The 15,610-nt window shown below is 39.4% G+C and overlaps 1 protein-coding gene across 2 annotated transcripts in view; it reads left to right on the top strand.

Moving 5' to 3' along the window:
- The first annotated feature begins 1,654 nt into the window (after positions 1 to 1,654).
- The window catches only part of LOC128621842 (membrane-associated phosphatidylinositol transfer protein 3-like), a 64,050-nt gene continuing 50,094 nt past the window's right edge, over positions 1,655 to 15,610 (top strand). For both annotated transcript variants that reach the window (XR_008388324.1, XM_053647838.1), the window contains exons 1-2: positions 1,655 to 2,834; positions 5,989 to 6,084. Coding sequence is in view for 1 of the 2 variants with exons in the window: in XM_053647838.1 (XP_053503813.1) it covers positions 6,048 to 6,084 (37 nt within the window). In the remaining variant the exon portion in view is untranslated. The remainder of the gene's footprint in view (positions 2,835 to 5,988; positions 6,085 to 15,610) is intronic.

Genomic DNA, 15,610 nt, shown 5'->3' with positions numbered 1-15,610 from the left:
ACAAACAAGTAAGCCAAAGTTAACGAAGATAGTGGTGCATTTAATGTCATGTAAACTGGACTGTTATCGCACGTTTTTGCTTTTTCTTGTGTACAGTAATGGTTTTATGGATAAATATATTAATACGAACCTTCACTCAATCATGTGTTAATTTTTGTGTTAATTTTAGCTAAGTTCCGTTAGCCACTGACTGTCTGCACCTGTTAACCAGCATTAACCTTTGCCTATTACATGAAGAAACATGGCCCTAACCCATCCTCCTAATGATAATTACAACAGTTTGCCTTGTCCAAAACACTTGCTAAATGTAGTTAACATTAACCCACTACATTACATTTATTACATGTATTACATCATAGTGGACAGCTGTGAAGGTTATCATTAACTTTCAAAAAGGTAATGGGAATGTCATTATCGCGAGCTGTATGCAAAAGCAATGTTATTAACTCAAGTAAGCGTCTAGGTTAGCATCACTCATCCCTACTGTGATTGGTGACAGCATCCAGCTAGCTAACCCTAACTCGGAGCCTCAGATAAGATGCAGACCCAGAGAACTATATAATAACCTCAGTCCATATTTCACAGCCAACATAAACACACGACAATAGTAGTGTAACGCCAACATTGAGGAAGCAGTACATGATATTCAAGATATTGAAGCCATCATGATAGGTAAAGTTAATTATCACTCGCTGAGTTACTGTTTTCCAGTGAATACATTTTCCAGAGCTCCCTGCCTAAATATCACAAACTCGGCCAGGCATTTTCAGCAGCATTAACGCTAAATAGTGATTTAGTTAATTTACCTGTGGTCATTTGGTTTCCTTGCTTCAAAAACTGCTACCTCCACCTGAGGCGAATTCAAACAGTCTGCGCTGACTTGATTTGACCCAAGGAGCTGGCCTGAGGTGTCGGGGTGGGGGAGGTGTGTCATCATATCAACATTTATATGTTTTTCTTTATATGTTAAATATAAACATGTGTTTTCATCAGTCTTTTAACAGGTTTAGATTATATAGTGTCTGCCATGCAAGTCCCTATGAATGAGTTGTCACTTTAGAAATAATAATGTATTAAAACAAGCACATTAATATAAACCTGTGATTTGCCTTGCAGCTGATACTACTGTCAAAGCTGCTGTTATAGAAAATTAATCAACACCTTTCGACCAATCAGAATCAAGGATTCAGTAGTGCTCTGGATCCACTGTGACCTTGACCAGGGTAAAGCTATTACTGAAGATGAATGAATCAATCAGTGTGGTAATTGAGTGTAAGGGAATGCATAAGTGACTGATTACACTAGTTGCTTATTAAGTTGTCTCATTCTCACATTATTAACACTGTTGACATTATTGGGCATTTATGGCATTAAAGTTTATGAGTGATGGGTGAATCTGATTGCTTTTCTGAAAGTGAATATTGAAGTGAGAATCCCTTTTAAAATAAACAAAGCTCAACCTGCACGTGAAAACCTGAACCAAATCAATCTTGGAACACGTTTAACTCACACACCTGTTCAATGACTTTACACTGCCATGTATTATTTGAAGCTATGACCTTCTTAGATGAATTTCTATCTATGCCCTACCCTGTTGCCATGGAGTTAATTATATGTTAGCTCAGATTGCACCCTAAGGGGTAATTCCAGTAGATCTCATGGTTTCAGTCGGTCATACTTACTGGGATCATACCTATTCATTACAATTTCTACCTAGTGGTGATAACAAACAGCCTTTTCACCCTTTTCCTGGAAACTTAGCCCATCTCCCACCAGTCACACCTGTGAACAGACGTTTTTTTTTTTTTTTTTTTTTTTTTTTTTTTTTAAGTTTGTAAAGCTTTGGAAAGGTTTAAAGTGTTATAATGTTGGAATCCAATGGATTACGTCCAGTTGAAACAATTCAAAATGTTTTATTTTTGTAGACTTAAAGCTTGTTACCAAATTTCACCCTAAAAGATTCCTATAGGAATTGTCTTATGTCTTATAGGACAAGACATATCTATCCTGTAGGACCACTTCTATGGTATTTTTGGCTTCCTATTCAGGTTATATGGGAATTCAATACCATATTCTCAAGAATCCTAATGGTGCACTTTTCCACTGTAGATTTTTTTATTGTCAGCACTGTATATGTAAGCTTTAAATAAAAGAAACTTTTTAAAAATAATTCCATGAATTATTAGCCATTAATGACTAATACAGATTAAGATGGTTTCTTAAGATGTATAGTAATAGGATATGTATATATAAGAAAGTCTTTTAGGATTTTAAAACTCCCAATGTAAATTCCAATCACTTTTCAATAACAAGATATTATTTCCAATAAATTACAAGTAGAGTTCCTTCAGGAGAAACTGAAATTCCGATAGGATTTTTGACATGGGATTGTATCAACGTGGTGTCACAGTGAGAGGACTGTATTTTGATATGATACAATGTTCATTTTCGAGGCGATACAGTGAACAGAAATGAAATGAGCAAAGCTGCCTCGTGTATGCTGAGGCAGTCAAACATCACGCGCTATACACACGCTGGGAGAGTCTGTGTGATGTCTGAACACGTAGGCCTACTAAAGCCTGTATGTGTATGTGTGTGCGTGTGCGGGTATGCGTGCGTGCGTGTGTGTGTGTGTGTGTAATTCAACAGAAGTCATGTTTTAATCCTTCATGAGTCTCGCGCCCTACAGATATCCTGAAGCTGCCTCCCTCCTGCACTGAAACGTGCTCGCGCCCAAATTAACTGACACTGACGGCTTGGGAAAACACAAGCGCACGCACATACGCACACACACACACACCTTCGCGGAACGGCTAATCAGGCAAAAAGGAAAGGTGAGTGACAGTCGGGTCTGTTTTCTAGAAGAAAGGGTCAGTGTTGTCATTTCTGAAGCTTGACAAAGTGACTGTTACTGACATTACTGGCGGAATGCGCGCGGTCAATCCACTCAAACTAGAAACTAGATTTATTTATTTATTTATTTATTTATTTATTTAATTCACACCTCAGGGAATGAACTGGTTTACACACAACGACTAGGATGAATGGACGAACCCGTCAGTACTTTTACACCACGTCAAATAAATATAAACTTTTGAAGAAAAAAAAAAACCTTAATGTCTGAGGAAATAAAGTTCGCAAATGAAAGTCGTGTGTGCGTGTGTGTGTGTGTGTGCGTGCAGCCGCGCTAGAGCTGTGTTTCACCCCCGACAGTATTCTCGCTTTCGTTTAACCTTCTCTTCTTATTTAAGACTGTGGAAATCTGACTTGTAATAGTGATGGGAAGTTCGGATCTTTTTACTGACTCGGATCTTTGAATCTCGTTCAGCAAAATGAAGGAATCTTTTCCCGAGTCATTTCGTTCATATCAGCAGAATATAATTAAAATGTTACATGTTAAATTCCCCAACACATCTAGTAGCCTACTTAATAAACTATAAAATAAACTATAGGTCAATGCATGCAGCCAAGGCCAAATTATGAGAAACAGAAGTGATTCATTAATAACTTAGCTGGGTCTTCAGGCTATGCAGTCTGTTAGTTCACTTTACCTTACCTCTCGGGTCTTCAGGTTCGAGTCGTTCGTCCATCACGTGACTGTCCCATATGCTGAATGCAGTGGAGCTGTGACGCGATGAACGAACAACTCAAAGACTCGGGACGTGAATGAATCATTTCTGTTTCCACTACCCAACCAATGGGGATGTTGCAGAGCATGTACAGTCAAAAATGAATGAATCACTCTCTGAGACAACTCGTTGTTCCCGAGTCATATTAAAGATTCGATAAAAATGAACGACACATCACTAACTTGTACCGCTGATCGGATACCTTCCAGAACTGCAGCAACAAATGCCAGTTGCCCACTGCTACAAATTTCTGCACGCACGTACTGATTAGATGGCGAGAAGCACACTTAGCGTGTCATCTTGCAATATTGTGAGAAATTGTATTCATAGTGATTTCACGTATTTAATGACTGCAGGTGCAATGCCAGACCTTTTACAATGGGTTGACCATCATAGACCCAAACACATTATCAAAATACTAATTAGCATCTGTAGAAAATGCCATAATGTGGCTATCCATATCTGCTTCATGGCTTGAGTAGGCACTCACCTAAGAAGCATTTGTTTGTTGTCTAACAAGTTACAGTTCAATTTCAGTAGCTAAAAATGAACTGACGAAATCCAGGTTTATGTTTGCAAATAATGAATATTGTTTGCAATGTTTACTCACTTGCTTGTTTGTTGTGGTCACTGGGGCCAGATATTAGTTTGTTTTGTGTTATCTTGCTAAACTTGCTTGTTCCTGCACATCACTGACAATCTTCACTGTTGGACAATGAAGTTAATTTCCCAGAGATTAAAATTTCCCAGAGACAGTGGGAGTTCTGTTATTCAAACCAGCAAGATTTAACAAGTCATTCAGTTTCACATCATATGCCACTGATAACTGTATTGACTAGTGCTACTACTAGTAGTAGTAGTAATGTGTAGGGAGGCCGCCCCTGGCCACCCCGTAGCTATGGTCATGTATGACTGACATGGAAAACACCCTGAAGTAAGAGGGTATGAAAGTTGACAGCCAAAATAAAATGATAAGATGTGCTGCTGTTATAGAATTTAGTATCGAGTAGGCGATAAAATGATTTTTAAGAACACCTCATGAGTTTTGTCTTGGCTACTAATGCACATGGTTACTCTTAACTGATATGCTGCATTTGTACAATAGTTTATGTATACATGTATAAACTGCAAGTAGCTCACATTGCAATGTAAAACATTTCAGGTGGTTAAACATAGAAACAAAAGTTCACCTGCTGCCTTAAAAACATGAGTAAACTCAACTTGAAGATAACCTTTGTTTCAGCTCAAAAAGTTATGTTGTACAAGTTTCCCAAGTCAAGACAATGGATTACTTTTAGTTTCATTTTTGAAAACTTATAACTTGAGTTCAATATTTAAAACTTGTCATGAGAGAAAAAATAAGTTCACATGATTTAACTGGGCTATTAGGTTTTACAGTGACATACATATCTCAGGACGTTTTTCAGAGATATATGACATGACGTGTTTGTGTGAAGGTTAAAGCCTTCTTCACAGGGGCAGATAATATGGTTATAATATAATATGGTTGTGAGACCATTTTTCTGTCAAGTTTTTGATTTTTTTATTACCTCTGTCTAAGTGAAGACATGTTATAGATCCAGTTTATCCAAAAATCCCCCATAAATATTGACATAATGCAAAATGTCATTTCTGTCTGCAGTGTCTAGTATTAAATTATTTAATTTGAGTGGTTCAGAAACAAAATTCTAAATGACTATTTTATGACTTGTAGGGGAATAAAGCCACTTTACTGCACACATTTTTTTTTTTATCTGAGATGACAGATCACAGATCATTTCATGTCTAGAATTAATGTGCAGGTTTTTGCACATGGTTCATGGACAAGCTTTTTTGTACTGAAGCATTTAAAGCATTTTCCCCTTTTTGTCTTGAAAAATATATACATATATTCATTTAGTGGTCTTTTTTTGGAACATAATATAATTAAAGTATAAAGGTGTTTAAGGAGCTGAGTGCCACATGTTTCCACTGGACATCTTCCAGTTATTTTTTTTTTATTCACACTGCTCATAATTGGACTTAGATACATTATGAGTGAAATGACCGGAATATGGGAAATTGTGGTTTCACTTTTTTTTTTAACATGTCCATTTATCATGATTGTGACTTTTGCTTATTTATGTATAAAGATTTAAATATGCTAGAACATCAAGGACATTTTGTGTGTGTATTTAATGGTCAGAGAGTTTGACCTGCAATACTGAAGCTTGAGGAACACACAGGGAAATTTGCATGTATCTAATGGCAACTTTAATCTACATTATTTTTATTATGCCATATCTGGTTAGTTCATCTTACAGTGCTTATTAATTTCACTGACACTTTTTCTCTGTCTCTTTGACATCCCTCTCTGCAGTGAATTTAAGCAAGCACATTGCTTCCGACTTTCGGACAAAGCATATCACCCAAGAGTCTATGGACAGCTCCGATGATGAGTTTTATGATGCCCGAGGTTAGTGTCACTTTTATTCCACTGGTGTCCAGAATTAATTTCTCAAGCCTGTCTCTCTCTGTGTGCATTTCCAGCTCTTAGACACACAGTAGTCAATTTGCTGGCTTTAATATAATGATGGCATTATTTGAAAGATAGTCGATGTCAGTCAGGACAAATTGCCATGCTCAGTATAGTCAAAGGAGTGCTGCAGCTTTTTTGTTAATAAAGGAGCCTCACTTGAATCTCATAAATGGGCTGAAGCTTGTTGTTTGCTGGTATAGTGAAGTTAAATAGAAGCTAGTATGTGGTCAGTAAAGGCAGATTCACTGAATCCATTACATACATTTCAGTCATTCATTTTCAGTAACTATTTCTGGTCAGAGTCGTGTCGGATGCTGAGTCTATCCTAGTAACACTGGGAATGAAGCGTCAATACACCCTGGATAGGATTCCAGTCCATTGCAGGGCACAACGTGTGCATACATTTACATACTCATTCACACCTAAGAGCAATTTAGAGTCACCAATCCACCTACAGGCATGTTTGTAGGAGATGGAAGGAAAGCTGATAATCCATAGGAAACCCACGTGGTCATGGGGAGAACCTACAAAACTCACAAAGACAGTAACACATACTCAGGATTGAACTGGGGACCCTGGAGCTTTGAAGTGGTACTACCTGCTGCACCACAATGCCATCATGTAACATACAGAGCAGCTTTTTTTCCTGAGCATTTATGTGAGAATACCTGCACACATGAGTATTAGATCTAGAAGTCGATATGTATAAGCCTAGTACTGACCATTGTAGAGACTTATTTCTGTAATTGAGTGGAAGTGTCAGACAAATGCCTGCCATGTGGTAAAAAGATCAATTTTCCATTAGACACACAGTAGGTGCCTACAGCGTTTACTGAGGTTGCTAGGGAAATCTCCAAGTCGCACAATTTGCTAAAAGCAAGGACATGATTTTAAGTAAAAAAATAAGAAAAGAATGAGTGTAAAAATTTATTAGTGCTTTATATTTACAGTGCATTTAGTGTATTCATCCCCTTTGAACATTTCCACATTACAATACTCTTATAATATAAAATGGACATCATTGGGATTTTCTACCATTTGATTTACATAATATGTCGACCATTTTTATTGTAATACAAATGTAAAACAGAAAAGCAGGCAATTTTGATTGCGCTAGTCTTCCCCTGTCTGGGTCTATATCTTTGGCTGCCTTTTCAGCTACAGGTCTTCTGGGAAATGTCTCTATCCTGATATTTTTTATCTATATGTCTTGAGCAATTTTGCTTTGTCAAGACTACAAAATGTGAAAAAGAGTGGTGAATATTTATGCATGATACTGTAATCCTGCAATCCTGACCGTCCTCATCTGCCTCACTATTCCATTTAGCTGTGTGTGTGTGTGTGTGTGTGTGTGTGAGAGAGAGAGAGAGAGACTGAGACTGACTCTACATGTTATCCATTGCCTCATTAATGCTGTATGTTAAATGTGTGGCAATATAGTAATAATTAGTGAGGAAGTTACACAGTGTCTTTCTTTTTCCAGGAATGATATAGATATGAACAGGAATTACACAAATTCCAGAAAACTTGCACCTTACACTTCTGATATGATAGCAATATTTGGGTCCCTATATTGCTCTGTCATACACTTTAACCCCAGTTCTCTGATAACATGAAGTGAGGTATCTCACTATGGGAACGCCTCAGGTGTGACCGATTGCAGAAGCACCAACGACGCCATGTCTGTCCAATATGGCAGACCAATCGCTGCAGCCCTAGCTGCTTTCCGCTCCGTCATTCTTCACATATATCTCTTCTCCATGTGAACTACAAGGAGGGCAATGTTGTGAGATAACTCACTTCATGTTATTAGAGAACTGGGGTTATGATAGTAACCTAAAGTTCTCTGTCTAAAATTCGTTCAGTATCTCACTATGGGATATAGATCACTCCCGTATTGCAGATATGCTGTTGAAGCAGACTAAATGATAAGTATGACACCCTTGCAAAGAAAATCCAACACACACGAGTGCTTAGTGCACCTTATCTCTACTCACTCCCAGCACAGAGTGAGCTAGAGAGGGCTCTGTCACATCCAGTTAATAAAATCTCAAAAACATGTGCGGGGACAATCAGCTAGCTGCAGAACATATTTCTTAGATGGAAATGCCCTTAAATAGCACCCAAGACATAACCACACCCCTGGTGGAGTGGGCTCCTAGACCTTCTGGGGGCTGCAGATTTGTGCTATTGTAACTTGTCACAATAGCTGCCAGCACCCAGTGGGAAAGGCATTGACGTGAGATGGGTTTCCCCTTGTAAGAATCAGCCCAGGAGACAAAAAGCTGATCAACCACCTGAAGTGCTCTGGTTCTCTGTACATACACATGCAAAGCACGAACTGGGCACAAGCAGTGTAGCTGCTCATCCTCTGAGGATAAAAAAGGTGGTGGATGAAAAGCCTGAAGATCCACTGCTCGCCTCGAGCCATGTGAATCATTTACTTTAGGCACAAATGCCAGGCTAGTTCTAAGTATTACCTTTTGACTACCCATGGCGATAAGACCTGCTGAGATAGCAGCCAAATAAACCTTCACCGTAGAAAAGGCTCTGCCTTCATCCAGCAGGTCTTGCAGAAAACATAACATGTCTGAAACTGAATATAAGTATGGGATGACATTCTTATCTGCACACCATCTTTTGAACACTCCCCCTTCTGATTATATAAAGAGCTTGTCAAGGTAGCCCTCGCATTCTGAATTGTCTCAATCACTTTCGGGGTTAATAATTAAATAATCAACCTCTCAAGGGCCAGGCCCAAAGAACTAGTTTCTGAGGAGAGGGGTGAAATATTTCCCCCAAGCTTGTGAGAGGAGATCCCTGCACACTGGTGATGGCCAGGGCTGGTTGTAGAGCAGCTGGAATAATTTCGCCACCCATAATCTCCCTGGCTGATACGGGGCGATCAGAATCATGAATTGGCTGCATTCCTGTATTCAGCCTGCCCAAATCTCTGCCACACCATGAGAACTACCTAAGGATGAATCTTCCCATACAGAGGATTCCCTCTGGACAGCAAGCCAGCTCCACTGTTCATTGTTCCTGGAACGTGCATCGCACGCAATCACAAGAGGTTCATGCTGCTCCATATGGTCAGCTCCTTCACTAGCCTGTGCAGCTGGGGACAGCGTACCCCTCCCTGCCGATTTATATAAGCTATCAAGGTTGTATTGTCCATCCAGACCACTACATGATGATTTTTGAGAAAGTACACAAAATGTTTCAGAATTAAAAACAGCGTTAATAGCTCCAACCAATTGATGTGCTTCTTCCTTTTTGCAAGACCCCAAACCCCTCTCACTGCTCTGCCCTCGAACAATACTCTCCAGCCTGTGGGAGCTGCATCTGTCGTCACCACTTTCCTCACTATAATAGGACCCAGTGGGCATCCTGTTCTAAGAAAATGGAGAGCCAATGATGGAGAGCCCTCATGCAATCTGGTGAGACAAGCACTCTGTGGCTAAGACGACTCTTGGGGCGAATGCCCTGCGATGCCACCCAGTGCTGAAATTCCCTCATTCTCAGTAATCCTAGGGGAACTACTGGCACCGTTGAGGCCATTAAGCCTAGTAGCTGAAGACCCACCCAGACTGAGAGTGATCTCCCTTGTTGAAAGAGGGTGATGCACCCGAGAACAATTTCGATGTGCTCCTCTGATAGAAAAGCATGAAATACCAATAAGGTTAACCTGAGACCCAGGTAAACTATTTCCTGCAAAGAAATCAGACAGCTCTTCATTTGGTTTATGTTGAAACCCAATCTCTCCAAATGTGTCACCACTGTGACAGCCACTGACACGGCATGCAGACGAGCAGGTTGTCTAGAGAAGATGAGACACTGATCCCGCATTCCTTAACGGGCTTAGAATTCCCGCTACACATTTGCTGAATACCTTTGGAGCTAGTGAAAGGCCAGAGGGAATTTCCACGTACTCGTAGGCTACGCCCTGATATGCAAATCTGAGATATTTCCTTTTAAAAGGAAAAATATCTATGTGAATATATGTGTCTAGGAGATCTACTGAAGTAAACCAGTCTCTTTGACGAATACAGTGAGAGAGGTGTTTGTTGAGGACCCGTACATCCAGGATGGGACGTAGACCCCCCCCCCCCCCCTTTGGGAATCACAAAATACAGGGAATAAAAGCCTTGACAACTTTCCTCTACTGGGATTACTCTTACCACTCCTTTCATGAGGAAGGAGGATATTTCTTCTTCCAAAACACAAGCTGACTCCCCTTGGGCCGGTGACATTACCACTTCATTGAAAACATTGGGTTTTACAGTGAATTGAAGCCTGTATCCCCTGATTATTGTGGTTATAACCCAGGGATGGACTGCGCATGTGCGCCAATTCTCCATCTGACCAGCGATTGCTGCCACGCCCTCTAGTGTTTGTTTTCCCCGGCAGTGAGGTTCTTGCTGAAGAGAAATCTGCTCTATGGCTCGGGTGCAAATGGTTTGCAACTGACGTTTCCACAGGGGGAGGGACTGCCATCCCTAAATCCTCCATTCTCTGAACGTCAAGCCTCAAGAAACTTTTGATTGGCACCCGTTGAGAAAATGGCTTGTCCCAAAACCGCTTCATCTCAGCCACACAGGCCAGGATGGCCGAAATAAGCTGTCTTGCTGGTGGGAGACGTGACGGGAGCCTTTTCCCATCATATAAATCCCTTTCAGCCCCTTTTCCCGCTGGCTTGGGTGGCCAGTTGATCTTGCCACGGCCCGGCAACAGACCTCAAGCAGGTCTATGTCCATCTGCATCAGGGAGGGCGAGCACTCCTCCAGCGCATTCTGCGGCCTAGACTGATTTGGGTGAAGGATATCTTCCTCCTTGTCCTCAAGGATGGTTGACAGGATGGTTGATCCTCATCGTCTTCCTCTCCCGTTTTGAACAGCAGATAGGATAGGTGACACGTTTTCCATAATCCATGTGTCCAGGGCTTGAGGACACTCCATGGGTTCCTTTCTGGGTTGAGAAGAGAGGCATGGGTCCTTCTTTCCCATGACTGCCACTCTGAGTCTTCTTTCCCAGGTTTTAGTCGAGAAAGAAGCACAGTGGGGGCAACTGTCAGAGTTAGACAGTGCGGCTTGGCCATTTTTAACATCCAAGCAAGAAATGCAGAGGCTGTGTGAATCCTTTGCAGAGATCCACGCTCAACATGCACATGGGTGAGGAGGATGGCCTTTTCCCCTGGGGCTTTCTGGCTCTTTTGCAGTGGCCATGATCGTGCCTGCACCCTCTTTGTATGTTAAGTCCACTAATCTGTACCTTTTTTTTTGGTGTGTGGTAAGCGCCCCCAAAATTAGGAAAAACAAACTTAGAGAAGGAAAACTCGCTTTAACGTGTTAGTAATTCCACTCCAAGCCAAAACTCTCAACAGACCCAAAGGAAGGAATATATTGCATTCGGATGGTACAGTGAGGCTCAGTCTGTAAACTGTTGAGCAATAATTCCCAAAGAGACTGCTCAGAACAGCTTCTGAAATCTTCCATGGGGAAAACAGCGAGAATGATGTAGCAGAAGGCAATGACGTTTTATATTCAGAGAGGCAGGAATCCCTGATCGCTGCAGCTGTTGGTCTGCCATATTGGCAGACGTGATGTCATTGGTGCTTTTGCAATCGGTCACGCTTGAGGCATTCCCATAGTGAGATACTGGACAAATGTTAGAAAGAAAACTTTACTCTTCCAATGCCTTTACTGACATCTTGTGAAACATTCATGGTAGATTTATTTTATTGCTGCACACTTATATGAGTGATGAAAGAAGTTTTGATGGACTTTGCCTAACCATGTTTGCAATTAATTATGAACTCGGGCATGTGATTTAGATCAACTATGAATTGCTTCTGTAAGGAGATTGCTTCCTCTATTTATGCTGTTAATGGAGGAATTTGTTATGCTGTCATTACTAATTCATTAAGACAATATAATGCTACACAGAAGGATTCAAATTTATGAACATGATTTTTTTTATTGATTATGTGCCAGCTGCTGCAGCTTAGAGGCTGACTGAGTGTTAGGTCTTTTATACCACTATAAACCATCATTAATTAGTCTAATCAAAATCTACTTACAAATCTACAAATGTATTCACTGTTCATTTATAATGTCAGTGTCTTGGCCTGTATGTGGGAAATAGGGCAGTTCATCATTATGTGTGGGTTGTTTGGTTTGGATCATCAAGTGTAAGGTTGCGATATGCAGACGACAGTCGATCCCTTCACACACAGCAGATGCTGTGAGTAAGCAGACAGACTAATCATGATCTCTGAATGTGTTCTCAGAACAGAGTGTGAACAGTAACATTGTGTTTGGTTGAATGGTTGTTATAAAAATCACTGTAGATAAGTCAGATGACATGAAAGGTTTTTTCCCCCAAAAGTGACCGGGACCTCTAGTAGGTTGGTCTGCAGGCACATGAGGATATTGACTCTTAATATTACAAGAATGTTAAATGTTGTGTGAACTGAATATTGTGATACCACTGTGCTGTTGAATGCTCAAATCCGACTCATCGAATGGGTTTGATTAATTTTCTGTAACAGCGGTTCCAGAGCCACGATTTATATTAATATACTTGTACTAATATGTTTATATAAAAACAATTTACAAATGGATTTGTATGATGGATGCGCTAAATAACTGTTGATAGTTGACGTGAAGAGACATGTCCGTGCTTTGTAATAGGGATAAATTTTCTGACATGTGAAAGTATTCAGGACAGACTAACATGACTTCAAGTGAGAGAAAATAAGAAAAGCTGGTGAGGGTATGGTTGTTTATAGCTGCTGTAATGTAAATGATAACAGGAACTAACTAGTATCATGAATGTCAACATTGACAACATGACACAACTATAAATGAATAACATTTTATCCATGTCTTGTTCTTTAATTAATAAACATATTTGCTTGATGGCAAATTGTTATTAAGAGATCCTTACGTTGTTTTTGTGACTGTCCTGATGCATCTTATTGCTTTTTTTTGTCATTTTCTTTCACAATTTTACTTTAGAAATATTATATTTAGGAAAACAATGATGTCTACACTGTGCATGTTGACAGACTATGATTTGAAGCATTAATTATTCATGTGTTCATGGCTATTTGCACATATCATCTATTGAAATCCAAAATTACAGCCAGAAACACTGCAAAATGACGCATTGTGTCAGGGAAAAATGACACATCTAGCAGCTTATTGTAATTGTACAGTCTCAATGGGGTCATTCTGTTGCACCAGAAGCCATTTTAATTTCACGCTGTTAATATTTTATACTCTTAATATACTCTCAATTTTTGTCTGGTTTAATATTGTGTTCCTTTTTCAAAGATAACAGGCCTGTCTTTTATATATTTTCAGAATTGTGTTGGTGGAATTCAGGTACTCAGAGACTGCAAACAATTTCTTTACTATTTATTAACATGTTATCGTGATGAAAAAGGGGCGCTTATCATGACTTCTAGATTCTCTCGTCCATAATTGCAGAAGTGAGGATTTTAGCTAACTGCATGTCCATGATATCCTTTGCAATGCTTTCTGTTCACACGCATTAGTAGGCCTTGGCAGCCTGCCTCATACTGCACATTAAAAAGAGAAAACCCATCTCCCTTCCTTCTTTTATTTGTTTGCTTTTATTATAGAAGGCCTTGCTTTTATCCTTTGTAGGACAATAAAAAGCTCTCAGTCTAGCTTCCCTCGTCAAATGGTTTCTGGGTTTTATTTATTCCCTTTCCCCACTTTTTCTTTCCTTTAGTTACATTGCCTGATACATTTTCACATTTCACACCACATAAAATCTCTCTCTCTTTCTCGCTCTCTCTACTTTCTTTCATCATGTTTTCACTGTCCCATACTCTTCCATATGTTATATTGATCCATTTTTTTGCTAGACAGTTTAATAGTTTCCAGCATTCAGTTTACTTTTTAAAAGCTCTTTTATTTTAGCACACAGCCATGGCACCTCCTTAGATGTGCTAGTCTCAATGTTTCCGTCCATCCTTGTCTGTTCATTTGTCAAAAGCACAGAAGGGGCAAGATGTGGAAATAATCAGTGACGGCGGGGTGGTGTGGTGTGGCACAATGTGAAACTGTGTTACTGTTACTACCCCAAAGGTGATTATTTTCCTTTAACAGCATGTTCCAAAGTGTTTTTTTCCTCTTATACCAACCATTACAATTTTGAATCTATCAACGAACAACATGTTGTACATTTAACTGCTTGTGGTAAGGTAAGATTATATTCAAATGATGTATTAAAATAATAAAAGTCTTAATAAACATTGGAGAGTACACTGACCAATCAAGCAATAATACATTTACAAATTTAATACATTTAATAGCCAAAGAATAACCTGTCATGCTGTTATAGGAAACGAATCAATGACAGGGTGATGTGATGCAAAGCAGAGACCTGATTTATATCAACATGTCAACTTCTGTCAAACTACTGAGCCTGTGATATCCTGTGGTAGAGAATACTATGTAAAATACTAGTTTTATGTCATATTTTCTCGTTAAGGCTTTAACAACAATATTGACCTGGATGCCCATTAATACTGCATAAACACTGACTGTGATAGCTCCCACACATATATTTTAATCATATTTATTATAAATATATATGTTTTATTATTCTAAATTTTATTTAAGCAATGAAATAGTTTCCTATTCCTAATTCCTTCCACAGGGTTCAATACTGTAATTCATTTCACAAAGAAAACATTAGCTATTACAAAATAAAGGCACTACATGCCATGCACAGGGGAATCAGTGTTGGGCTGGGTATGTGTTTTTGGTGATCAGGCTTAATCACATGTGACAGAGCAATAACTAATCTACTGCTACATAGTCTGCTCATTCTTAGCCACCAGAGAATCTTAACATGGATCAGTTTCTTCATGACCCATTTCATTCTGTTAGAGCATACTGTAGAACATGTAAATACAAGCCTAGAAAGACTGGTCTCAAATGCTGTTCATACCAAGAGTAAAATGTAAATGACATTTTCATGAAAACACAAATGACTCAATCAGTAGAGAAGCAAGTGCATTAAAAAATACATAGAGATACAGTATGTGACCAAATGCTTGTTTCATTCATATCTTTACAGTTCATGCTGTCGACTAATCGTCATAGACTGAGTAGTTGATTAATAACCAACTGTTAGGATTGCTTATGTGAGCAACATTAAAGTTTCAAGTGGAGCTAAACCGAATGTACAAAATATAGCTTGGTTCATAAACTTTTTACTACACTAATCAGGCTCCCACATGCAAGAATGTGTGTTGAGTGTGCTGATTGTTGTTAGTACTTTGGCACTGTAAAGAGCTGAGGTGTACATAACACTAACCAGGATACACCCATTCTCGCTCAGAGTCTCTTCTCAGTAATCCCTATTAAAGTGACGAAGCTATGGAGGTTTTCCTTCTATACTTTTTTAGTTGCGTGACAGGAGG

Source organism: Ictalurus furcatus, chromosome 17 (assembly GCF_023375685.1).
Source record: "Ictalurus furcatus strain D&B chromosome 17, Billie_1.0, whole genome shotgun sequence".
In the NCBI taxonomy this organism is placed as follows: Eukaryota; Metazoa; Chordata; class Actinopteri; order Siluriformes; family Ictaluridae; genus Ictalurus; species Ictalurus furcatus.
Note: the sequence above shows the minus strand (reverse complement) of the source record. Positions and strands in the feature narration are given on the sequence as shown.